Source organism: Scyliorhinus torazame, chromosome 19, assembly GCF_047496885.1.
Source record: "Scyliorhinus torazame isolate Kashiwa2021f chromosome 19, sScyTor2.1, whole genome shotgun sequence".
Lineage (NCBI taxonomy): Eukaryota > Metazoa > Chordata > Chondrichthyes > Carcharhiniformes > Scyliorhinidae > Scyliorhinus > Scyliorhinus torazame.
This window is the reverse complement of record NC_092725.1, coordinates 104,431,001-104,456,581: the sequence shown is the minus strand read 5'-3', so window position 1 is coordinate 104,456,581 and position 25,581 is coordinate 104,431,001. Positions and strand designations below refer to the sequence as shown.

The 25,581-nt window shown below is 46.2% G+C and overlaps 1 protein-coding gene across 1 annotated transcript in view; it reads left to right on the top strand.

Annotated features, from left to right (window-relative positions):
• Positions 1 to 25,581, top strand: part of glt8d2 (glycosyltransferase 8 domain containing 2) — a 93,362-nt gene that overhangs the window by 9,420 nt on the left and 58,361 nt on the right. Inside the window, exons 2-4 of the mRNA XM_072484980.1 lie at positions 4,053 to 4,102; positions 16,906 to 16,998; positions 19,808 to 20,021. Coding sequence (XP_072341081.1) covers positions 4,084 to 4,102; positions 16,906 to 16,998; positions 19,808 to 20,021 — 326 coding nt within the window. The 5' untranslated portion in view covers positions 4,053 to 4,083. The remainder of the gene's footprint in view (positions 1 to 4,052; positions 4,103 to 16,905; positions 16,999 to 19,807; positions 20,022 to 25,581) is intronic.

The following is a 25,581-nucleotide window of genomic DNA, read 5'->3' as shown; positions in this document are numbered from 1 at the left end:
CATCTCTCGCTGGAAGACCGAGACCCCATTAGTGACACCAAAGGGAACTCTTAAAAATTGATAGAGCCGCCCATCTGCTTCGAAGGCAGTGTACTTGCGGTCACTATTACGGAGGGGTAGCTGGTGGTAGGTGGACTTGAGATCCACCGTGGAGAAAACCTTGTATTGCGCGATCCTGTTTACCAGGTCGGCTATACGGGGGAGAGGGTACGCGTCCAGCTGCGTAAACCTGTTGATGGTCTGGCTGTAGTCAATGACCATCCTATGCTTCTCCCCGGTCTTTACTACCACTACTTGAGCTCTCCAGGGACTGTTGCTCGCTTCAATGACCCCTTCCCCCAGCAGCCTTTGGACCTCTGACCTGATGAAGGTCCGGTCCTGGGCGCTGTACCGCCTGCTCCTGGTGGCGACGGGCTTGCAATCCGGGATGAGGTTCGCAAACAGGGAAGGCGGGTCGACCTTAAGGGTCGCAAGGCCGCAGACAGTAAGGGGAGGTATAGTGCCGCCGAATTTAAAGATCGGGCTTTGCAAATGGTATTGGAAGTCCAGCCCCAGGAGGGTAGCCGCGCAGAGGTGCGGCAATACATACAGGCGGTAATTGTCGAATTTCCTGCCTTGGACAGTGAGGTTCGCTAGGCAGAACCCCTTTATCTCCACCGAGTGTGACCCGGAGGCCAGGGAGATCCTTTGGTTTACAGGGTGGGTTACAAGTGAACAGCGCCTTACTGTGTCGGGGTGAACAAAGCTTTCCGTGCTCCCAGAGTCAATCAGACAAGACATCTCGTGGCCGTTGATGAAGACCGTCCTTGTAGCTGTTGCGAGTGTCCGGGGTCGACTTTGGTCCAGTGTCACCGAGGCCAGATGAACCAATTGCGAGTGGTGGCCGGGGATTAACAAGATGGCGGCGATGATGGACAAAATGGCGGCGCCCACCCGTCCAGCGTGGTGTCCGGAGGGCAAGGTGGCCGCGCCCGTGGGTCGGATGTGGCCCTGGGATAGGGGGGTGGTGGTGAGCGCTGGCCGGTCGGGGCCTGAAGGGGGGGTTGTCGCAGCGGTCCGGAGTCGCTGGAGACCGCGGCCACGGCGCGGGCCTGGCAGACCCCCACAAAGTGGCCCTTCTTGCCGCACCCTTTGCAGGCGGCGGTGCGGGCCAGGCAGCACGGGCGGGGATGATTCGCCTGCCCGCAGAAGAAACAGCGGGGCCCGGCGGCGTTAGCAGGCCTGCGGGGTCAGGGGGAAGGTCTGTGGGGCTGCCGCTGCGGGGTGCCACGCATCCCAGGGGGCTGCCGCGCGGTCAGGCGCTTAGGACTGCGCGCTTTTGTAGGCAACGTCCATGGACCCTGCCAGGGCCCGTGCCTCTCTAAGTCCCAGGAGTCTTCGGCGGATATCTGAGGAGCTCATACCTGCTACGAAAGCACCCCGATTAAAAGTTCCGTGTGCTCGCTCCCCGAAACTTGCGGGCAGCCACAGTTTCGGCCCAGCACCAGTAGCGCCCGGTAGAAATCTTCCAACGATTCCCCGGGGCTTTGCCGTCTAGTTGCAAGCAGGTGACGTGCGTAGACCTGATTTACAGGGCGGATATAATGTCCTTCTAACAGTTCGATCGCGACATCATAGTCCTCTGCCTCCTCGATAAGGGTGTAGATCCCAGGGCTGACCCTTGAGCACAGGAGATGCATTTTCTGTCCTTCTGAGGGGGTGCCTCCGGCCGTCTCGAGGTAGCCTTTAAAGCACGCCAGCCAGTGTTTAAATATTGCAGCCGAGTTCTCCGCGTGGGGGCTGAGTTGAAGGCACTCCTGTTTGATTCGGAGATCCATCCTTCCAGCTTAAGTCTAGTAGATTAAATTGATGCGCGATCAATTACACTCAAGACGAAGTGATTTCATAACTGAAGGCTTTAATCGACTAGAACTTGTTCCCCAGCAGCTTTGGTACAGAAAGTGAAGGCTGCTGGGACGGCACCATCTCTTATACTCCGCCTGTCAGGGCGGAGCTACGTAACAACAGCCAATGGTAAACTTCTGGGTCTAACCAATGGTCATCAGCCTCTTAGGTACCACAATACCTGGTACTACCACACCCTGAAGAAACATACATCTTGTCCAGTGGTGGTAGCTACATTAAGGACATGGAACCAGATGAGGCAACATTTTGGTTTGGCCAAGATTTCCCCCATGGTCCCCATCTACAGAAACTATGCTCGATACCACTTTCAAAAAATGGAGACAGGATGGGAGGACGCTACCATTCAGGGACTTTTACATGGGGGACAGACTAGCAACACCGAGCGAACTGACGGAGGACCTGGAACTACCGACAGGACAGGAGTTTAGACACCTCCAGGTAAAGCACTTTCTCCGCAAGGAGACAGTAGGATACCCCAGGGCCCCGAGAACCACATTACTAGAGGACCTGCTAAACATGGACAGTAAGGAAGGGGAAACTGTGGGAAAATCCACGGACAGCTACTGGACAGGATGGGACTGCCACGGGACGAAGCCAGGCGAAAATGGGGAGGCGAACTGGGGACAGAATTGGACTGGGGACTCTGGAGCGAAGCACTGAGCAGGGCCGACGCCACCTCCTCCTGCGCAAGGCTCAGCCTTATGCAGTTCAAGGTGGTGCACAGAGCGTACCTAACCAGAACCCGAATGACCAGGTTCTTCCAGTGGTGGAAGATAAATGTTAACTGTGCCAGGGAGGCCCAGCCAAAAACACCTACATGTTGTGGGCTTGCCCCAAACATGTAGAGTTCTGACAGCCTTCTTCGAGGCAATGTCCAAGGTTGTGGGGGTGAGGGTGCAGCCGTGCCCGAGAGTGGCAATCTTCAGGATATCAGAACAGCCAGAGCTACACATGGGGAAGAGGGCCGACGCCCTTGCTTTCGCTTCCCTAATTGCATGCCGGAGAATCCTGCTCAGCTGGCGATCAGCAGCACCACCTACAGCTGCAAACTGGCTGGCAGACTTGCCGGAATTTCTTAATTTGGACAAGATCAAATTCACCATCCGAGGATCGGAAGAGGGCTTCCACAAAGTGTGGGGGCAATTCATCGGCCTGTACCAAGACCTGTTAGAGACCAACAGCGATGAGGGAAAAGCAGACAGAGATACACAACTCCAAGGGGAAGGGGGAAAGAAGAGAGGAAGAAACTCAAGAGGAAATACAGGGAGAAGCGTGGGGGTGGGAAGGGGAGGGGGCAGGAAGATGCCCCTCCCAAACCCACAAGGCCTGCAACAGAAAACACAAAGGTAAGGGGGGAGAAGGGAGAATAGGAGCTAGGAGACAGAACACCCAGAACGAAAGAGGGGTTGCCAGGAAGGGGTCAGGGAAGGGAGGGGGGGGGGTAGGGAGAGGGGAAGGGGGGAGGAAACACCAAGAACGATTGTATGTACATAAGAACTGCATGAGCTGTAAATATTGGATACAAAATTTTACTGTGTATAATTGAAAATGCCAATAAAAATATTCAAAAAAAAAAAAAATTCATCAGGATTTTTGGTAAATTCACCTTGGGAGTACTTTATGCAGGACACCTTACCCAAGAAATATACACTTGTCTTAGAGGGGGTGCAATACAGGTTCATTAGACTCATTCCCAGGATTAGAGGACAGTCCTATGAGGAGAGATTGAGTAGAATGAGACTTACATGATTCTTTGACGGCTTGACAGGCTATCTGTTTCCCTTGGCTGGAGAATTTAGAACTAGGGCTCACACCCTCAGGATAAGGAGATACCCATTTAGGACTGAGATAAGGGGAAATTTCTTCACTCGGTTGTTAAAATTGAGTTCTCTGCCCAGAGAGGTGTCAATGCTCAGTTGTTCCACATCATATTCAAGAGAGTTAGATTTTTGGACTCAAAAGGGAATTCAGGGATTTGGGAATAATACATGGAGTTGAGATAAAAGATCAACCATGATCGCCATGAATGGGGGAGCAGGCTCGAGGGGCCATAAGGCCACAATCTCCTCAGGGCAATAATGAGATTTTATTGGTGTGTGATTCATTTTTCAGGCTTTTTGTTAATTCATCTTTCTCTTGACTTACAGATCGTAGCATTTGCTAAGTGACGGGGGAAGGATGGCATTAATTAGAAAAAGTAAGTATGCAACAAAGCAACGATTCTCACATTTGTTGACTTTAAACAGACATTGGGATAGATTCTTCATACAGGTGGCAACCAGGTTGTTCCTTAGCTGAAAAGCAATGGTTCTGAAGAAGAGTCACATTGGACTTGAAATGTTAACTCTGTTTCTCTCTCTACAGATGCTGCCGGATCTGCTGACATTTCCCAGTACCTTCTGTTTTTATTTCAGATCCGGGGTTTTTATAGCTATGGATCAGTAATTCATTCTGTGGGTTTTTTTAAATGCCAGTATTTTAGAAGTGGTTGAGAATACCATTTAATTCAGGCCTATGTTTCATGTGTGAATGTGAATCAGACTCCTCCTGCACCATTAGAACTTCAATAGCCTATTACCATGCGTTTTGAGAGGGGTGCCCTGCTCAACAAATTGTTTCCCCAAGCTTTGCAAGTCTTTGCTGGCCTTAGGGGAGGCGGTGGCATAGTTGTATTATCACTGGGCTAGTAATCCAAAGACCTAGGGTAATGCTGTGGGGACCCAGGTTCAAATCCCACCGCGGCTGATGGTGGACTTCAATAGAAATTGCAATTAAAATTCTAATGATGACCGGGAAACCATTTTCAATTGTCGTAAAACACCATTTGGTTCTGTAGTAGAGAGCCCCATTAAGGAGGCCAGGGTTTTGCTGTTTGGGGGGCATGTGACCCATCCAGCCAATCAGATCGGAGAGCATGTATCCTGGTGCTGAGCACGGGCTTTCCAGGCAGTCTGGAACTGGCGTCGAAGCAGTCAGTAGCCCATTTCTTATATTCTGTACATAGTTTATTCCTTTTAATAAATAGTTTGTTTAGTTACAAAACTTGGTGGTTGCCCATTCTTGAATTGTTACATTGGTGACGATGATCAACGGGAGCGCCTTCAAATTGTCACAAAGAAAGATTGTGTGTGCAAGTCATTCAAGCTAGATCCATTCAAGACTCAGTAAGTTACAACAATGCCTTTATTCAGAAAGTTAGAGCCCTTTGACCCTAAATTCGGAAGATTAGGCTCAACGCATCAAATGCTTGCAATATTTTTTCAAAGCAAACAAAATAGTGGGGGGGAGTAGAAGAGGGTAATACTGCTACCAGCCCGCGGTACCAAAACCTACAATTTAATAAGGAGCTTGACTTCTCCAGACTCCCTGACTCTAAAACCATTGAGGAGCTAGTAGAAATAGTAAAAGGGCATTATCACCCGAAGCCCTTGATAATGATGCAGAGATATAAGTTCAACAGCAAAAACCTCTGGGGAAACAATAACAGCTTTCGTGGCGAGATTGAGGCAAACAGCTGAACATTATGAATTTGGGCTTGCCCTTGATATGTTGAGAGACCATCTAGTGTGTGGGGTAAATAATACTGCTATACAGAGATTGGCTTCAGGAAATTTAACTAAATTGGCTCAAAAAATATAATTAATGAAGAGGGGCTACGTGAAGCCCTCAGAAGGTACCAAAAGGTATTTCAAGAAGAATTGGGCAAAATCTAAGGCTTGAAAGCCAAAATTCATGTGGATTCGGAGACTACACCAAAATTCTATAGAGTCAGATCTGTGCCTTATTCATTGCAGGAGGTGGAGATCGATCTTAGATGATTAGAAAATTTGGTGTCAAAAAATCCATGCAATTTGAGGAGTGGGCAGGTCTCATTGTGCCAGTGGTCAAGCTGAATAACACCGTAAGGATATGTGGAGACTACAAAGTAACAATAAACTGGGCAGCAAAATTAAGCAAGTACTGTGTACCTAAAATAGAAGACTTATACGCAAAGTTGGCTGGGGTCTAACATACACAAAGTTAGACATGAGTCATGTATACCAGCAGTTAGAGCTGGATGATGCTTCCAGGGAGTTCATCACCATTAATACATATAGGGGCCTGTACCAGCGCACCAGATTGCCCTTTAGAGTCTCGTCTGCTTGTACAATTTTGCAATGCACAATGGAGAGCCTATTGCAAGATTTGCTTATGGTGGTTGTCTATTTGGATGATGTACTAATCACAAGAGCCACAGAAGAGGAGCACCAAACTAACCTGGAGGACGTTTTAAAAAGGTTCCAGAAAGCTGGAGTAAGACTAAAAAGAGGGAAATGTACTTTTCAGGTGAGTGAGGTGACTTATTGGGGCTTTAGAGTGGATGCAGAAGAATTGTATCCGATGGAAGATAAAGAAGCACCAGCCCTGAAGAATACATCCGAGCTACAATCATTCCTTGGGATGGTAAATTACTCTGATAGATTCATTCCAAATTTGTCAATGATGTTAGACCCTTTACAGGCATTATTAAAAAAACTCCAAAGATGCCACTGGAAGTGACAGCAAAAAGAAGCCTTCAGACAAGAGAAACAAACCCTACAGTCAACCTGCCTTTTAGTCCACTTCGACCCTTCTAAAGAAAGCATACTCGCTTGTGATGCATCACTTTATGGAATTGGAGCTGTTTTGTCACATTAACAGAATGACTGATCAGAAAGGCACACTGGCACCACTCCAAGGACCCTAACTGATGCAGAAAAAGCAATACTCACAGATCGAGAAAGAGGATTCGGCTGTCATTTCAGGATAAAAAAATTCCATCAATATATTTATGGCCGGCATTTTACCTTAATTACTGATTGGTACCTTAAGAGGACAGGTTAGAGAAGTTAATGCAATCCCTCCAATAATGTATGCAAGGCCACAGCTTTGGTCTTTATTGTTGGCCACCTAGGAATACACCTTCCAACATCAGCCAGAGACAAATGCAGACGCCTTGAGCCATCTCCCATTGCCAGAAAGTATGCTGCCCCCAGAAGTGTCACAAGAAATTATCTTAGCCTTAAATTTTCAGGACATACAATACAATGTAGTGTCTGCACAGCAGATCAGAACTGGACTCAGAGATTCAATATTATCCAAAGTAAGATTTTTCATGGCTGGCATTATGATAAAATGCCTGAACAGCTAAAAATGTTTCAAACAAGGAAGGGTGAACTAAGCTGTGAAGATGGTGTCGTGTGTGGAGTGAGTATTGTCCTTCCAATGCCTGGCAGGAAGTTGTTACGTGGTGAATTACCCAGGTGTATCGAAGGTGAAAATGTGGCTCGCAGCCTATGTTTGCTGGCCTGGGATAGATGCAGACAGAGAGCATGGTTAAGCAGTGTGACCAATGCCAGGTGCAACAAAAGTTACCATCTGCAGCCCGTTGCCCCCTTGGGAATGGCCAGGTCGTTCATGGGCGACACGTCGTGTGGACGTTATAGGCTAATTTATGGGTATAATGTTCCTACTTATAGTGGACGCATACTCAAATTGGCTGGATATTTATGAAATGAAGTCCACAAATTATTTTGCAACAGTGGAAAAGTTAAAGCAAAGCTTTGCCACCCATGTGATGCCAGTGGTATTGGTTTCAGACAATGGAAAAAACATTTACCAATGAGTAGTTCCAACATTTTATGTTGTCCAATGGCAATCTTTTATTTATGTGATGTGGGCGCCGTTGGGCCAGCATTTATTGCCCATCCCTAGTTGCCCTTCTACAATCCTTGAGGTCTAGGTGCACCCACTGTGCTGAAAGGGAGGGAGTTCCAGGATTTTGCCCCAGCGATAGTGAAGGAATGGCGATATATTTTGAAGTGAGTGACTTGGAGGGGAACGTCCAGCTGGTGGGGTTCCCAGGTATCTGCTGCTCTTGTCCTTCCAGATGGTAGTGGTCATGGGTTTGGAAGGTGCTGTCGAAGGAACCTTGGTTAGTTACTGCAGTGCATCTTGTAGATGGTACACACAACAGTCACTGTTAGTCTGTGGTTGAGAGTTTTTGAATGTTGGAGGAAGGAGGAGCAATCAAGCAGGCTGATTTGTCCTGGATGGTATTGAGCTTCTTGAGTGGTGTTGGAGTTGCACTCATCCAGGCAAGTGGAGAGTATTTCATTGCACTCCTGACATGTCCCTTGTAGATGGTGGAGAGGCTTTGAGGGTGTCAGGAGGTGAGTTACTCGCTGTAGGATTCCTAGCCTATGACCTGCCCTGGTAGGCACAGTATTTATTAATGTGGCTAGTCCAGTTCAGTTTCTGATCAATGGTAACTCCCCAGGGTGTTGATTGTGGGGGATTCAGCGATGGTAATGCCATTGAATGTCAAGGGGCGATGGTTGGTTAGATTTTCTCTTATAGGAGATGGTCATTGCCCGGTACTTGTGTAGTGCAAATATAACTTGCCACTTGTCAGCCCAAGCCTGGATATTGTCCAGGTCTTGCGGCATTTGGACATGGACGGCTTCATTATCTGAGGAGTTGCGAATGGTGCTGAACATTGTGCAGTCATCTGAAAACATCCCCACTTCTGACCTTATGATGGAAGGGAGATCATTGATGAAGCAGCTGAAGATGGCTGGGCCTAGGACACTACCCTGAGGAACTTAGGCAGTGATGTCCCAGAGCTGAGATGATTGACCTCCAACCATCACAACCATCTTCCTTTGTGCCAGGTGTGACTCCAACCAGCGGAGAGTTTTCCGGTGCGGAAGAGTGTGTTCTTTTATTAAGTAAAGGTTAGTATAAGGGTGTTGATTATATACTTTCACATTGAAATATTAATGGAAGTGTTTCTCGTCAAACTCAGTCTAATCTTTCTGGTTTGCTCACTGTAAAATAAAAGGAAAGGAATCTACTATCTTTACCTGTTCTGGCCTCTATGTCACTCCAGAATCACAGCAATGTGGTTAATTCTTAAATGTCCACTAACAAGCCACTTGGTTGAAATTGGACGGACCATGCAGCATCTTTTTTGATTAAAAACAGCATCATGTGATGTTGGTGAGTTCCGGGGGGGGGGGGGGGGGGGGGGGGGGGGGGGTCGCTGAGGGGAGGAAAGTGGAGTTAGATCAGCAGTAATCTTGTGGAATAGCAGAGCAGGCTCAAGGAGGTAGTGCAGTGGTTAGCACTGCTGCCCCACGGCGCCAGTAACCTGGGTTCGGCTCTGTCCTTGGGTGACTGTGTGGAGTTTGTACATTCTCCCCTTGCATGTATGGGTTTCCTCCCACAGTCCAAAGATGAGTAGGTTAGGTGGATTGACCATACTAAATTGCCGGCTTCCTCCCACAGTCCAGGGATGTGCAAGTTAGGTGGATTGGCCACGCTAAATTGCCCTTAGTGTCCAAAAGGTTAGGTGGGGCTACTGGGTTACGGGGATAGGGTGGAGGCATGGGCTAAAGTAGAGTGCAGACTCGATGGGCCAAATGGCCTCCTTCTGCACTGTAAATTCTATGATCTATGAAAACGCATAGATAGGGTTACAGGGATAGGGTAGGGGCCTAGGGAGGGTGCTCTTTCAGAGGGCTGGTGTAGACTTGATGGGCCGAATGGCCTCCTTCTGCATTGTAGAGATTCTATGATTCTATGTAAACAGTCCTTTTGTCAACATTTAAGATGTGGTTAGATGGGTGGTTGAGGTAAAGGGGATTAACGGGATATTGGGACCAGGCACATCCTCGGATTTAGGATGACTGCTGATGTAGTGGATGAACTCCAACATAGACAGGCTGGGCCAAGCAATCTGTTTCCATAGTAACCATTATATAATTCTATGTGAAAGAGCTGCCAGGAGTCTGTCTGTGTCTTTCTCATGATGGCCTGCTGTGCTCAATTGTTTTGTATGATGTACTGTCTGAGCCATGCTCAATAATTTCACCTGAGTTGGCCTTTTTGACATGAAGGTCTAAACCCTTATTTAGTGAGCCACAAATTAGTCCGAACTGAGATGGTCAAAATAAAACTAGGTTTATTGCAAAGCAATTCTTTTTTTAATAATATTTCTTTATTCTCCTTTTTCGCATTTTCTCCGGAATTCACACCCACCAACAATAAACAATAATCAGTAACAAATATGTCAATCCCCATATCAATAACAACGATCCCATCCTCCCACCAAACCCAAAACATTCGCCCACATGTCCACATAAACAAATTACAAAAAGGAATCAGGAATCCCCCATTAACACCCATCGTCATCCTCCCCCCAGCCCTCCCACCCACCCCCCAACTAATGTTCGATGTTATCCAGTTCATGAAAGTGCTGAGGGGTGCTCTGTATACCACCTTCAGCTGTATCAGCCCCATTCTCGCACACGAGGTGGAGGCATTCACTCTCCGGAGCACCTCAAGTGGATAGCACTGTGGCTTCACAGCGCCAGGGTCCCAGGTTCGATTCCCCGCTGGGTCACTGTCTGTGCGGAGTCTGCACGTTCTCCCCGTGTCTGCGTGGGTTTCCTCCGGGTGCTCCGGTTTCCTCCCACAGTCCAAAGACGTGCAGGTTAGGTGGATTGGCCATGATAAATTGCCCTTAGTGACCAAAAAGGTTGGGAGGGGTTATTGGGTTACGGGGATAGGGGGGAAGTGAGGGCTTAAGTGGGTCGGTGCAGACTTGATGGGCCAAATGGCCTCCTTCTGCACTGTCTGTTCTATGTTCTATATTCTAACTCTTCTTCCCACTTTGCTTTGATCCCCTCCAGTGGTGCCTTCTCCTCTTCCAAAATAGCTCCGTAGACCGCAGACACTACCCCCTTCTCCAGTTCCCCTGTCGTCAGCACCTCCTCCAGCAATGTGGAGGCCGGCTCCTCTGTCATGATATCCATATTAACATATCATGGTGCAATCACACACACACACACTGATGGACAGGTAGATGGACCAACCAACACACACACAACATCACAGCCAATCACCAGTGAGAGCACGCGCACTATAAAACTGGGAACATGACAGTTCCCGCTCATTCTACCAGGAGATAGCTCAGAGCACAGAGCTCACAGCGTGCCACTCAGACATACACCATGTGCTGAGTGCCTCACTAAGATAGTGCTAGGGCTGGGTCCACAGCTTAGCTGGTGAAGTACGAACCACAGCCAGAAGTTAATAGTTATTACTGTACAGAATAATAAAACAGAGTTGTACCATCCACAACTGTGTTGGTTCGTTTGTGTATCGGAACACCCAACACGACAGGAACTTCTGTATCTCCTTTCTGGCAAAATCTCGAACCTGCATGCATCTAAACATTTCCCCCTGCTCCAGCCCATACCTCGCTTCCAGCTCCTTCAATCCTGCAAACCGACCCCTAAGAAACAAATCTTTTAGTGTCTTAATCCCCTTCTCCTCCCATTTCCAAAAATTTCCATCCCACCTCCCTGGCTCAAATCTGTGGTTCCCCCGAATCGGCATTTCCCTTGACCCTGTCCCCAACCTGAAGTGTTGGCGAAACTGCCTCCAAATTCTCAATGAAGCTATTATTACCGGACCCCCTGAGTACTTCCCCGGGGCTAGTGCTTTCAATCCTGACCCCCTGCACAAACTCTCCTCCATTCTGACCCATTGGGAATCAACCCCTCTTACCCAGCTCCGCACCTTCTCCACATTCCCCGCCCAGTAGTAATACATCAGGTTCGGAAGCCCCAAACGCCCTGCCTGCCTTCCCCTCTGTAGCAGCACCTTTCTAACTCTGGCCACCTTCCCTCCCCATATGAACGACGTAATCCTTCCCTCAATCTCTCTGAAAAAAGCCTTTGGCTGGAAAATTGTCAGGCATTGAAAAATAAACAGAAATAGTGGCAACACGTTCATTTTAACCGCCTGTACCCGAGCCGCCAGTGACAGAGGGAGACCATCCCACCTTGCCAGATCCGATTTCACTCTCCCCACCAAACTAGAAATGTTGTACCTGCGGAGCCCTCCCCACTCCCGGGCAACCTGCACCCCGAAGTACCTAAAGTGAGGCCCTGCCCTACGGAATGGCAGCCCCCCCCCACCCCTGGCCCCACCGGCCGAGATACCACAAAATAATTGCAAAGCAATTCTATTTACTTTATACATCAGGTCCCAGCCTCCATCCGTTCCTGACCTAGCCTACTTTATACTGAACTCAATCATTATTGCCCTCGGGCTCCCCACCCCTTTAGTGGGGGAGCTCGTATTTGGTCTCATGCAGGTAATAACACCTTATCTTACCATTCCATGTCACAATAAACTGCACTGCTATCCAACCCTCCAAGTCTCACAGACCTCTGTGTTTGTCCATTTCTGGCCTCTTATGCATCCCCAGTTTTAATCACTTCATCATTTGCGGCCATCTCTTCCATCTCTTCCGAGACCTTGCACACTTGTACTGATATGTATATTGACTGGGATGTAAAGAGTTAACAGGTTAATGCTAATGCTCCTTACCACTAGAGGGAACCACAGAACAGTCATATATATATATATATATATATATCATGTGACTTGGGGATTCTGGGAGAAGAGAATGAGGCATGAGAGAGTGAGCAGTTGTACTTGTACTTGTGAAAGTCTGCTGGTTAGAGATAGCACAGTTTAATAGAGAAACCTACTTTAGGAATGTGATCGAATCTTAGTAGCGTAATAAATTTGTGTTCTTTATTCAACACTAAGTATCCAAGCCATCCAGATAAAGCAAAATAGAGAACAACATGCTACCAGAAGTGGACAACTTTAAATAGTAAAGAACACAACATGGCACCAAGAGTGGATCCTAGAGTTGATTAGTAAGGTTTAGAGAGAAAGAAAGATTCTCCGTTCGAAGAAAGCAAAAAAGCAATCTCAACCAGACTCCAGTAGCAACAATCAGACTCCAGCAATAACCAGTAACATCACAAAATGAAATACCCAACCGAAGCTTCATGGAGGGCCTGCAGACTCCAAAGTTATTCAGGATATCAGGTAAAGTAGATGTAAACTGGAAAGTTTTCAAACAAGTTTGAACTGTATCTCTCATCCTCAAAACTAGAAACTGCCAGTGATAAGCGAAAAACTACTTTATTACTACTAATGACTGGACCTCAGGCTATAGAAGTGTATAATTCATTCCACTTTGACAATGAAGTTGAAAAAAATAAGTTTGAAGTGGTCATTGCAAAATTTGATAACTATTGTGAGCTTAAAAGAAATGAAAAGCTCAGTAAACAACTGCAAATGAAACAAAAAATAATGCGGGAAGATTCAACTAAAATGTCCCGTGCAAATAAAGAATCTAAAAATAGAAGTGACGAAATGTTGAATGCGCAAAGTAAAATTTTTTAGTCTTCATTGAAGCTGTGGCGCAGTTAAAAATTCATTGTGCTAGAAAAGAAGGCCAATCTGCGCAAGTGCACCCGAAAAAAACGCGTGCTTCAGAAGTCAGACATTTCAGACATGCACAGTTAAAGGAAAAAACGTGCAATTCGGATTTTGAACGTCCTGCGCATGTCCGGGACCAGTTTGCAGATGCGCACTTTGAAAAACAACGCAATCTGGAAGAATAACGTTCTGCACACGCGCAGAAGGTTGCGCATGCGCACTTGAAAAAAGAGTGCACTCTGGACGAGGATCGATTTGCGTTTGCGCATGACGTCACGGACGTGATGACGTCAGGATGTTGTGGCCCACTTAAGAAAACATGCCCGGCAATCAGAAAACCAAGTTTAAAAGGCACCAAACAGAAGAATGTTACCTCGCATGGCAGAACATTGTCTGAATTTAAACTAACAGCTGGAAAAAAAGACTTTTACAGCAGCAGTGAACAAGATTCCATAGGAAGAGCAATGAAAGACTCCACAGGAAGATCACTGAAAGACTCCAGAGAGAGCAATAAAAGACTCCAGTGAGAGTGCAATGAAAGACTCCAGAAAGAGAGCAGTGAAAAAAGATGATTTCAACCCATATGGGAATACAGAAGGTAACTCATACATTGAAGAATATTATTCAAATATGGCAGAAATATTTAGCTTAACTGATCATTCCGTTAACAACATGATTGCAAAGCTAAATACCACACCAATAAAGGTTGATTAATCCAATACATTGATGGAATGGCAGATCATTGCGACATTGGATGACAGTAATCTGACAAATGAACAACAAGAAGAGGAAGACTATGAGGGTCTCTCTAAGTTATTTGCTGAGCCAGAAGAAGACTATGACAGTCTATCTAGTTTAGTACCTGAGCCAAAAGAAGCAGACTATGAAGGCCTATCTCGTACATTTGCTGAGCCGAAAAAAAGAAGACTCTGAAAGTCTATCCACTGTATTTGCCAATAAGGACAACAGTGAAGAAACAGACAATGAGCAGCACGAAGAAGACTTTGAAGGTCTATCCACTTTATTTGCAAATAGTGACAAAGTGATCACAAGTATCATTCAAGCTGTGCAGGACAAAAGTGAGACTGATAGATCTCAGCTGGACCGTACAAAAGCTGACAATCAGCGTGCAACAGTGACCAAATCAACTAAGAACTCATCAATGGTGAACAGCCAACAAGAGCAAAACGATGAAAGTATAACAGTGAACAGATTAATTGAGAGCGCAACAATCGTGAACAGCCTACAGGAAAATGACATCTTGGACAAGGTAACTCCAGATGAGGAGCATCAAGAGTTCATGCATACATCAAATCATCCAACAGGAACTGATATCACAAAGCCTGACGAGACATCAGGACACAGATGGTAAACAAATTAACATTGAATCAACCAAGCAACAAGGAACTGATCCTGAGCGCACCAAGAATAGTTATGGTACTACAGTATATACTCAGAGATACGACTGTGCTACCAGAAGACAATTCAATGACACATGGCGCTTGAATGACGACAAAGTGTTAAAACCTGCAGTCACACTGGACAGACCATACAAGATTGAAAGCAACCCAGATGACAACCGAGCAAGGGAATGCAGGACAGTGTGTAAAATACAGCTACAGATCGAGGTAACATGGACAAATGCGTGTGTAGACAATACAAACTTCACGCATAATGGCACCAATGTCAGGATGCACAGGAGTGGAAAGTTCCATCATGGTACATTGTTTGGAAAGAAACAATAACGTTCCAACAGTCTAGAAGAGTTCGCTCTTGCCGAAAAAACATATGCCAAATAGGTTTTTAGGGCAAAGGCACACAAAACTGACACCACAAGCACAGAAAAAAGACCAGGGGCGCGATTCTCCGACCCCCCACCGGGTCGGAGAATCGCCGGGGGCTGGCGTGAATCCCGCCCCCGCCGGTTGCCGAATTCTCCGGCACCGGATATTTGGCGGGGGCGGGAATCGCGCCGGTTGGCGGGGCCCCCCCCCAGAAATTCTCCAGCTCGGATGGGCCGAAGTCCCGCCGCTGTCAACCCACGCCAGCCGGAGGATTCCGCCCCCTTGGGGTGGCGCAATGCCGGACTGATTTGCGCCGTTTGTGGCGCCGGTCGGCGGACATCGCGCCGATATCGGAGAATCCCGCCCCAGGTCAGACAACTTTAAAACAAGGGGGATGTAATGATATGTATATTAACTGGGATGTAAAAAGTTAACAAGTTAATGATAATGCTGCTTACCACTAAAGGGAACCACAGAACAGTCATATATATATCATGTGACTTGGGGATTCTGGGAGAAGATAGTGAGGCATGAGAGAGAGCAGTTGTACTTGAGAAAGTCTGTTACTTAGGGCAGCACAGTGGCGTAGTGGGTTAACACTGTGGCCTCACGGCGCCGAGGTCCTAGGTTCGATCCCGGCTCTGGGTCACTGTCCGTGTGGAATTTGCACATTCTCCCCCTGTTTGCGTGGGTTTCGCCCCCACAACCCAAAAATGTGCAAGCTAGGTGGATTGGCCATGCTAAATTCCTCCTTAATTGGAAAAAATGTATTGGGCACTCTAAAACAAATTTTTTTTTAAAAAGCTCCAGAGAAAGTCTGCGAGTTAGAGATAGCATAGTTTAATAGTGAAACCTTCTACTTTAGGAATGTGATTGAATCTTAATTAGTAGTGTAATAAATTTGTGTTCTTTATTCAACACTAAGCATCCAAGCCATCCAGATAAAGCAAAATAGAACATGCTACCAGATGTGGACAACTTTAAATAGTAAAGAACACAACATCCTCCTCGCTTTCCTCCTTTTAGACACCCCTTGAAATCTACCTCTTTGATTAAGCTATCGATTATTGGCCCTAATGTCTTCTGTGCAGCTCATGACACCCCTGTGAATGTTTTACTACATTAAAGGTGTTAGATAAATGCAAGTTGTCATATTAGTTGTCCTAATAAATTACAGTAAAGTCTTCATTCTCTGACATGCACTTGAATGGGTGGTACAGGTTAATTAAAAATGCGTTAACTGTGAGTTTCATTTATCAGCAGAATCCAGCTCAATTCTTACATCATGAATTAATATGGAAGTACTCAGGAAGCAGGGAACCGTGTTCTTTTTACTACTAATCTTCAACAGTACATTAAAACGTAAAGTATGAAATAATACAGTATGCAGGTACGGGTTCCAGGCACCTTTTGTAGTTGCTTCTGGTTGGTAAAGTGATGGTTCTTGTCGGGAGAACATCAGAAATGCCAGTTAGTAGAGGATTCTGGCTGGTTGAGTACAAGACTTATTCCTGAGCCTAAATTTTCCAATTTGTGCTATTTTAATGCTGGCAATCTCCCAAGGCGCTGGTGTTGAGATTGAGTCAATCAGCAATCAAAGCTCAAGGGTATACTGGGGGTACTTTCACAACTTATCTAACATATGCTGATTGTTTGAAATGTTTTTGAAGTTAACAACATCAATAAGATGACAAGTTCAGGAAATAAAAAGTATTTTTAATATCATGTTTTATTAAATGAAATCCATGATTTCTTTATCACAAGCTTTGTTTACTTGTGAGACAATGATTGATTCTTTTGGGTTTTCTTTTCTCTGGATAGATACTTAACTTTAAGTGTTCTTTTTCTTTTTGATTTTTTTCCCCCTTTATGCTTTTTTTTCCAGTTAATCAGGGCTTGCTGTTCCTAGTCATTCTGACATTCTGCCTGGTTCTCTATAACAAATTTCACAACGTATCGCCCCACAAGGAGGAAGCAGGTAGGTATTCCTCTGTTGTTTGAGGGCGGGAAAGTTGGAAGAATAATACATTACAAAATATATATATCTTTTAAAAATGTTTAGATTTGAAGTAATTTGACATTTAGTTGGATTGTTTGATGTCATCTGGGGCAGGTTGGCTGACCCCCACTCTTTGTCTCCAAGTCAAAGATTGGAGGTTCAGACCCCATTCTGGAGACTTGAGTGCATAATCAAGTGTACATTTCCCATTGCAGTACTGAGAGAAAGCTACCTTATCAGAAGTACCATTTTCAGGTGATTTGGTAAACTAAACACGAACTGTCCTCTCAGGTGGACTTCAAAGATCCCACAGCACTATTTGGAAAAAGAGCAGGCGAGTTCTCTCTGGTAATGGAATACTCTTCACTTATCTGGAGGAGTGCAGCTCCCTCAACGCTCAAGAAACTCACCACCATCCAGGACAAAGCAGCCCGCTTGATTGCTACCCCTTCCACAAACATTCAATCTCTCCATCACCAATTCACAGTAGCAGCAGGGTGTACCATCTACAAGATGCACTGCAGGAACTTAGGCAGCGCCTTCCAAACCCTCGACCCACTACCATCTGCAAGGTCAAGAGCAACAGGTACCTCGGAACCCCAACACCTGGAGGTTACCCTCCAAGACCCTCACCACCCCAACTTGGAAAGCTATTGACGTTCCTTCACTGTCGCTCGGGCAAAATCCTGGAACTCCCCCCCCCAACAGCACATCGGGTGTACCTACACCTCAAGGACTGCAGCGGTTCAAGAAGGCAACTCACTCCCACCTTCTCAAGGGCAACTAGGGATGGGCAATAAATGCTGGCCTAACCAGAGATGCCCACATCCCATAAATTAAACATGTTTTTAAAGGTATCCCAGCCAATATTTATTCCAGCAATATTGCTGTTTGTGGGAGCTTGCTGTGTGCAAATTGGCTGTTAGATTTCCTACATTACAACAGTGATTACACTTCAGATGTACCTCTGTAAAGTGCTCCCCCCCCCCCCCCCCCCCCACACTCTCCGTACTGAAGATTGCCTGCAGCATTGAGTCCCCAATGGATCTGTGAACAAATTGAAATGATAAATTTAGAGAGCATGTTCTTTACAGGTTTCCATACATCTCAAAACCAGTTCTAAGCCTCACCTTGCCTCTGTCTAGGTTTAGTATCCCCACCCCATCCCTTCCAGACAAAGGACATCCGGAGATGGGTGTTCCTCCCATTCATATATGCTTGTGCATGGAGACATTGCTCTTTTGACCAGGGTAATGAAAGTCATGTGCGAGAGGTCTTCCTCTGACGCTATTCCACTTACCTTCACGACCCTCAAGATTCCATAGAGAGACCATTGCTTTGGCAGCATAGAAAGACTAACCACATGAGACCATGTCAGCCATGACCATTCACTTGTGCGGATAGAGATTTGGGATCTCAAGTTAGCTATTGTCCACTAGTCTTGGCCCTTGGAGACACTCACCTCCCTCCCTCCCTTAATCCCACATGCTGGCACTTTGAAATATCCAATGAATCCGACTCCTAAGCCCTTTCCTGATAACCCTACCCATTTTCCCCTTCAAATATTAATCCAATTCACTTTTGAAAGTTACTATTGAATATGTTTCCACTGCCCTTTCAGACAATGCATTCTTGTTCAAAACAACTCACAATGTAAAATGATTCTCATCTTCCTCTAGGTTCCTTTTCCACTTGTATTCAAGCTCTGGTTACTGACCCTCCAGCCTATGAAAACAGTTTCTTCTTATTTACTCTATCAAAACCCTTCATCATTTTGAACATCTCCAACAAATCTTCTCTCGACTTTCTTTCCTCTATCACAGCATCCCTAGATTTTCCATATGACCGCTGTGATTCCTACTGGAACTTCCAGAAAGATGTACTTCTCCCAGGAAACCCCAGAACCATTCCTGGATGGGAAAATTGATACTTAACTAAATAAAGCCTGAGAAAGTGCAAATAAATTACCATAGCTAAGATGGGTAAAACTCTCAGGAAAGACTTAACAGGGTGGAGGGCTTTTCTCTGGAAAGGGCAACCTAATAGAGATCCTGAAAGTTATGAAGGGTTTTGATGGGGTGGATTTGGAGAAGATGTATAAACTTGTGAGGAAGTCCAAAGATGAGAACCGTATATACAAGATAGTCGCTCATAAATCCAATAGCAATTCAAGAGAAACCTCGTCACCCAGATAGCAGTTAGTATGTGGAACTAGCTGTCACGGAGAGGGGTTGAGGTGAATGATATTGATGCATTTGAGGGAAAGTTGGATAAACACAGAAGGGAGAAAGGAATGGAAGGGCTTTTTGAGAGTGTTAGATGATGTACGGTTGAAGGAATCATAGAATGCCTACAGTGTAGAAGGAGTTTGCACCGACCCCTCGAAAGAGCACCTTACCTATGCCCAATCTCCCACCCCATCTCCATTACAGCAACCAACCCTTGGACATTTAGGGGCAATTTATCGTGGCCAATCCATCTAACCTGCACATCTTTGGACTGTGGGAAGAAACCGGAACACCCAGAGTAAATCCACGCAGATACGGGGAGAATGTGCAAACACCGCACAGGTCTGAATCAAACCTGGGTTCGTGGCGCTGTGAGTTAGCGGTGCTAATCACTGTACCACCCTGCCGCCCACTGTTTTGGGAGAGTTGTGTGTAGCACAAATTCTGGCATGGACCTTTTGGATGAATGTACCTGAGCTGTAAAATTCCGTATAATGTAGTAATTATTAAGTGGATGTCCAGCCAATTGATTGAACTAATTCTCTGCATTTACAATTCAGTGGAAGAACCCAAACCTCCAACTGTCCACAGTGCAATCCATACAATAAAACAAAGCAAATTTACTGCTCCAGAAAATGTGATACCAATTATAATATGTGCTGCAGAAGATCGATTGGCTGGAACAATAGCAACAATCAACAGTATTTATAGCAACACTAATGCCAACATCGTTTTCTACATAATTACTCTTCGAGACTCCCTTGTTCATATTAGGTAAGGTATTTGTCATAACTTTTGATTTCAGACCTTTTTTATTCAGTGAATTAATGACGGGGACGAAACAAAGATATATAAGAATGGTTCCAGGAATGAGGGGCTTCAGTTGAGCAGATAGATTGGAGAAGCTGGGGCTGTCTTTAGTAAGGCACAGGAAGTCCACAGTGAGTAAAAATAAAATATATTTATTGAAACAACCAGTATATACATGAGGCTTAACCCTTAGTGTCCAGGTTAAACCTCACCGTGTACTCTCTCTTGCTCCCTCCCTCTCTCTCTGTCAGTTCCACACTGGCCGACCTTTTATACAAGTACGGGTAAGCTACTCCACCCCTAGTGGGGGAGCTCATACTCCTCGTGGAACATGGGGGAAACAATCATCCCCACATATGTTCCATGCTGGTTATTACAGTGTCCTTAGAGCAGAGACGTTTGGGAGGCTATTTTAACAAAGGTGAACCAGAAGACAGTGATTTAAGGTGATTGGCAAAAGAAGCAATGGCGACATGAGGAAAAACCCTTTTTACATAGCAAGTGGTAAGGATCTGGAATACACTGCCTGAATGGTTGGCAGAGACAGATTCAATCACCTTTCAAAAGGGAATGGGATAATCATCTGAAGGGATATATTTGAAATTCTATGAGGAAAGGATGGGAAAGTGGGACTATCTAGATTACTTTTGCAGAGAACTGACGTGGACACAATGAGCTAATGACGGCTCTCTGTGGGGAACCTTGTCACGGAGGAAAAAAGACACCATTTCCATTGTTAAATGAGCAACATCATAAATTGGCATTGCTTCTCATAATGTCTGTCACTGGACTATATTCAGAGGCCCAGGTGAATTACTTGGGGTTATGGATTCGAATCTCATCATGGAAGCTGGTGGAACTTGAATTAAATTCATAAATCTGGAATTGAAAGCGAGTCTCGGTGATGGCGACCATTGATTGTTTTAAAAACCCATCTGGATCACTAATGTCCTTTCAGGGAAGCAAATTTGTTGTCCTTACATGGTCTGTCTGTCTTACATGTGAATCCAGACCCACAGCAATGTGGTTGACATTTGACTGCCTGCAGAATGGCCAAGCGAGTCACTCAGTTCAAGGGGCAATTAGGGATGGACAATAAATGCTGACCTTGTCAGTGACATCCACATCCCATGAAAGAATAAAAGAACATAATTAACATATTCATTGTGTTTGAACTGATTGCTAATTTGGAGTGAGAAATATGTTTAAACTGTGGGTGGATTGAAAAATCTGGAGTGATTGTGAATTATAGAATACTGTGAATACTGGGAATCGGATTTAATAATGGCTAATGCAGGAAACACTCAGCCGACCTGTGGAGAGAAAAAAAGAGTAAACAGACAGGGTTTTCCATCCCACCTGTGGCATGTGTTGGGATGGTGGCGGTGTCCCGCCATTAACCGGTAACGAGATTTTGCAGTCCGGCCACTGTCACCGAGGATTCACGTTGTTTGCACCCTCTGCCGCCAGGGAACTCGTGCCGGGGTTTGCCATCGGCGGGATCGGACGATCTCGCCAGCAGAAACTGCTGGAAAATCCAGCCCAGTGTTTCAGATCAAGGACCTTTCAGTATGATGGAATATTCTCCACTTGCATGGGTGAACGCAGTTCCAACCACACTCAAGAAGCACGGTGGCAGAGTGATTAGCACTGCTGGCTTCCAGCTCCATGGACCCGGGTTCAATTCCATCCTTGGGTGACTCTCTGTGTGGAGTTTGCACGTTGTCCCCGTGTCTGCGTGGGTTTCCTCCGGGTGCTCTGGTTTCCTCCCACAGTCCCACAGGTGGATTAGTCATGATATAAATTAACCCTTAGTGTCCAGGGATGTGCAGGTTAAGTGGGGTTACGGAGACAGAGTGATGGAGTTGGTCTAGGCAGGGTGCTCTTTCAAGGGTAGGTGCAGACTTGATGAACAGAATGGCCTCTTTCTGCACTGTAGGGATTCTATGATTCCATGAGGCTCAACACTATCTAGGACACTATCAGCTGTTGATGGATACCCCACTCCCTCCACCACCACTGTACAGGGGCAGCAGTGTGAGTCATCTCCAAGATGCACTGCAGCAACTCATGAAAGCATCTTTGTCAACACCTTCCAAACCTGTGAGCTTCACCACTGTGGTGTTTGTCCACTTTAAGAGGCAATTGCAGAGAGGGTCCCATGGCCTGGGAAACGAATCAGGAATCAGAATTACAATGTTAGGCCCAGAAAGATGGAATTTGACACGGGAGCCTCTGCCACAGTGACAGGAGAACACGCATTTTGATATTTACAAGAAGGAGTCCAGCATTTGAGGGATCTCACAGCAAAAGTAACAACTTACAAAGAGAAGCCAGCAAGGTAAAGGGTACTACCACAGTACCAGTGAGCTATCAGTAGCACTGTGCTCAACTCCCAATAATAATAGTATCAGGCCATGGGCCATGTCTTTTGGGCCCTGATGGATTCAAGTTTATCAAGTTGAACTGGATGGAGATCTTCCAAATACAGGGGGCGGGATTCTCCCTTTGGGGGACTAAGTCCCCACGCCCGCCGGAAAACGGGCGAGAATCACTCCGGACGTTTTCCTCGAAAGTCCGGGGTGATTCCCCGTTCTCCAGGGAGCTCGCAGGATTCCGGCGTCCCGCAGCTCTTGCTGCCGGTGGGGCCCGGCTGGACAGACCGCACGGCTGCGCGTGTGCATGGCGGCTGCGAGCGGGTCCGCGCATGCGTGCGGCGGCATGGTGGAGCCACACAGCGGGCCCACGCGGAGGAAGATAGGTTGCTCCCAGATCGCGATGGCCCACCGATCGGTGGTCCCCGATCGCAAGCCTGCCCGTCGTCGAGGCCCCCCCCCCCCCCAACCATAAGGCCCACATCAGCCGTGGCTCTGAGTTCCCACCAGGTGGAACCACATTAGAACCACACGGGCGGGACTCGACGGGCACACGGCCCGTCGAGCCCGGAGAATAGCCAGGGGGCCTTTTCCAACGGCCTCCGACCGGCGCTGCGTCGATCGCACATGCGCGAATGGCGACGATTCTCCGGTTGCCGGAGAATCGCTTGCTGGCGTGGGGCCCTATTTTGGGTAATTCTCTGTCCCGCGCCAAGCGCGATTTTGGCACGAGGGTCAGAGAATCTCACCCAGGAAGAGGGACTGCCTGAGTTAATGAAGAAGTATGAGAATGTTTTTTGCAACGAGCTACATGAAATAAGGGGTCTGCAGGCGAAGATATATGTAGATCCAGAGGCAACCCTTGTTTTCTTTAGAGCAAGACCAGTACCATACCTTGTGAGAAAGGTTGTAAACGGAATGGAAGAGATTGGAAGAACTGGGTATTATCCAACCAGTTGGATTTGCAGAGTGGATAGCACCCATAATTCCCATGATTAAGCCTGACAAGACTGTGCACATCTGTGGAGACTACAAATTAACAGTTAATCAGGCTACCAAGTTAGATAAGTGTGCAATCCCCAAGGTTGAAGACTTGTACCCAAATCTGGCTGGAGGTCTTATACAATGTTAGAAATGAGCCACGTATATCAGCAACTTGAGTTAGATGAGGCTTCCCGAGGTTATAGAGTCATGGTGGATGGAAAAAGGCCCTTCGGCCCAACTTGTCCATGCCACCCAGTTTTTAACCACTAAGCTAATCCCAATTGCCCGCACTGGGTCCATATCCCTCTATACCCATCTTACCGATATAACTGTCTTAAATGCTTTTTAAAAGACAAAATTATACCCGTCTCTACTGCTGCCCCTGGCAGTTTGTTACAGACGCTCACCACTCTCTTGTGTGAAACAATTGCCCCTCTGTTATGTTACGATAAACATGCAGAAAGATTTGTTTCAGTGTACACGCCTACCCTTTAGTGTGTCGTCAGCATGTGCTATTTTCCAGAGAACAATGTAAAGTCTATTGCAAGGCCTGCCACGAAGTGTCGTATACCTGAATGATGTTTTGATAACTGGATATCAGAGGCTGAGCACCTAGCCACCTTAGAGGAGGTGCTTAAAAAATTTAGAGTCTGGAACACACCTCAAGAAGGAAAAATCTACTTTTCAAGCTACTGAGTTCGCCTATCTGGGATATTGCATCGATGCACAAGGTTCCCATAGAATTCCTACAGTGCAGAAGGAGGCCATTCAGCCCATCGAGTCTGCACCGCCCCTCTAGAAGAGCACCCTACTTAACCCCCACCTAATCTGCACATCTTTAGACACAAAGGGGCAATTTAGCAAGCCAATCCACCTGACCTGCGCATCTTTGGACTGTTGGAGGAAACCGGAGCACCCAAAGGAAACCCACGTAGACACGGGGAGAAAGCGCAACTTCCATTTGGACAGTCACCTAAGGCCAGAATTGAACCTTGGCCCCTGGCGCTTTGAGGCAGTAGTGCTAACCTGTGTTTACACCCCATGGACGACAAGGTCAGAGCTATAAAGGAGGTATCGGCCCCCAGAAACGCATCTAAGCTCAAGTCATGCTTTGGAATGGTGAATTACTATGGCCGTTTTCTACCAAATTTGTTGACATTATTGGCCTCTTTGCATACGCTACTAAAGAAACACCAACATTGGGACGAGAGAAGCTTTTAAAATCAGAGTAAAATAATTGTTACTCTCATCAAGTTTATTAGTGCATTTTGACCCACCTAAGGAATTGGTGTTAACCTGTAACACCTTTCCATATGGCGTCAGTGCGGTATTGTGGACAACGGATCTAAAAGACCTATAGGGATATCTCAAGAACCCTCCCAGAGGCCGAAAAGGGCTACTCTCAGCTTGAAAAAGAAGACTTGTCAATAGTACATGGGATAAAGAGGTTCCACCAGTATGTATATGGGAGGTACCTTACTATTGTTGCAGACCACAAATAACTTTTGGGTCTTTTTAAAGAATATAAGGCTATTCCGCCAATTATATCTGCAAGAATTCAGCGTTGGGTGTTAATTCTGTCCATCTATGACTATACATTCAGAAGGCGGCATGGTGACGCATTGGTTAGCACTGCTGCCTCACAGCGCTGCGGACCCAGGTTCAATCCTGGCCTAGGGTCACTGTTCTCCCTGCACATTCTCCCTGTGTCTGCGTGGGTCTCACCCCACAGCCCAAAAAGATGTGCAGCGTAGGTGAATTGGCCATGTTAAATTTCCCCTTAATTGGGAAAAACAAGAATGTACATGTTTTGGTGTTGAATTTCTAGGACATGTCTCCAGTTTTGGCGCAGCAAATCAAGTATTGGACCAGCAGGGCTACACTGTTTTTTTTTTAAATATATTTTATTGAAATTTTTTGTTCACAATTTTTTCCCCTTACACATCAAACATAAAGAAAATTTAACAGTACATGTAACATGTTAACCACACTCTAATAAAAAGTAACTAACCAACATGGTAAACTAATCAATTAACATAAAATGAAACTTCCCCCCCCCCCCCGGGTTGCTGCTGCTGGTCATCTATCTTCCCTCTAACGTTCCGCTAGGTAGTCGAGGAATGGTTGCCACCTTCTGGTGAACCCTTGAGCCGATCCTCTCAGTG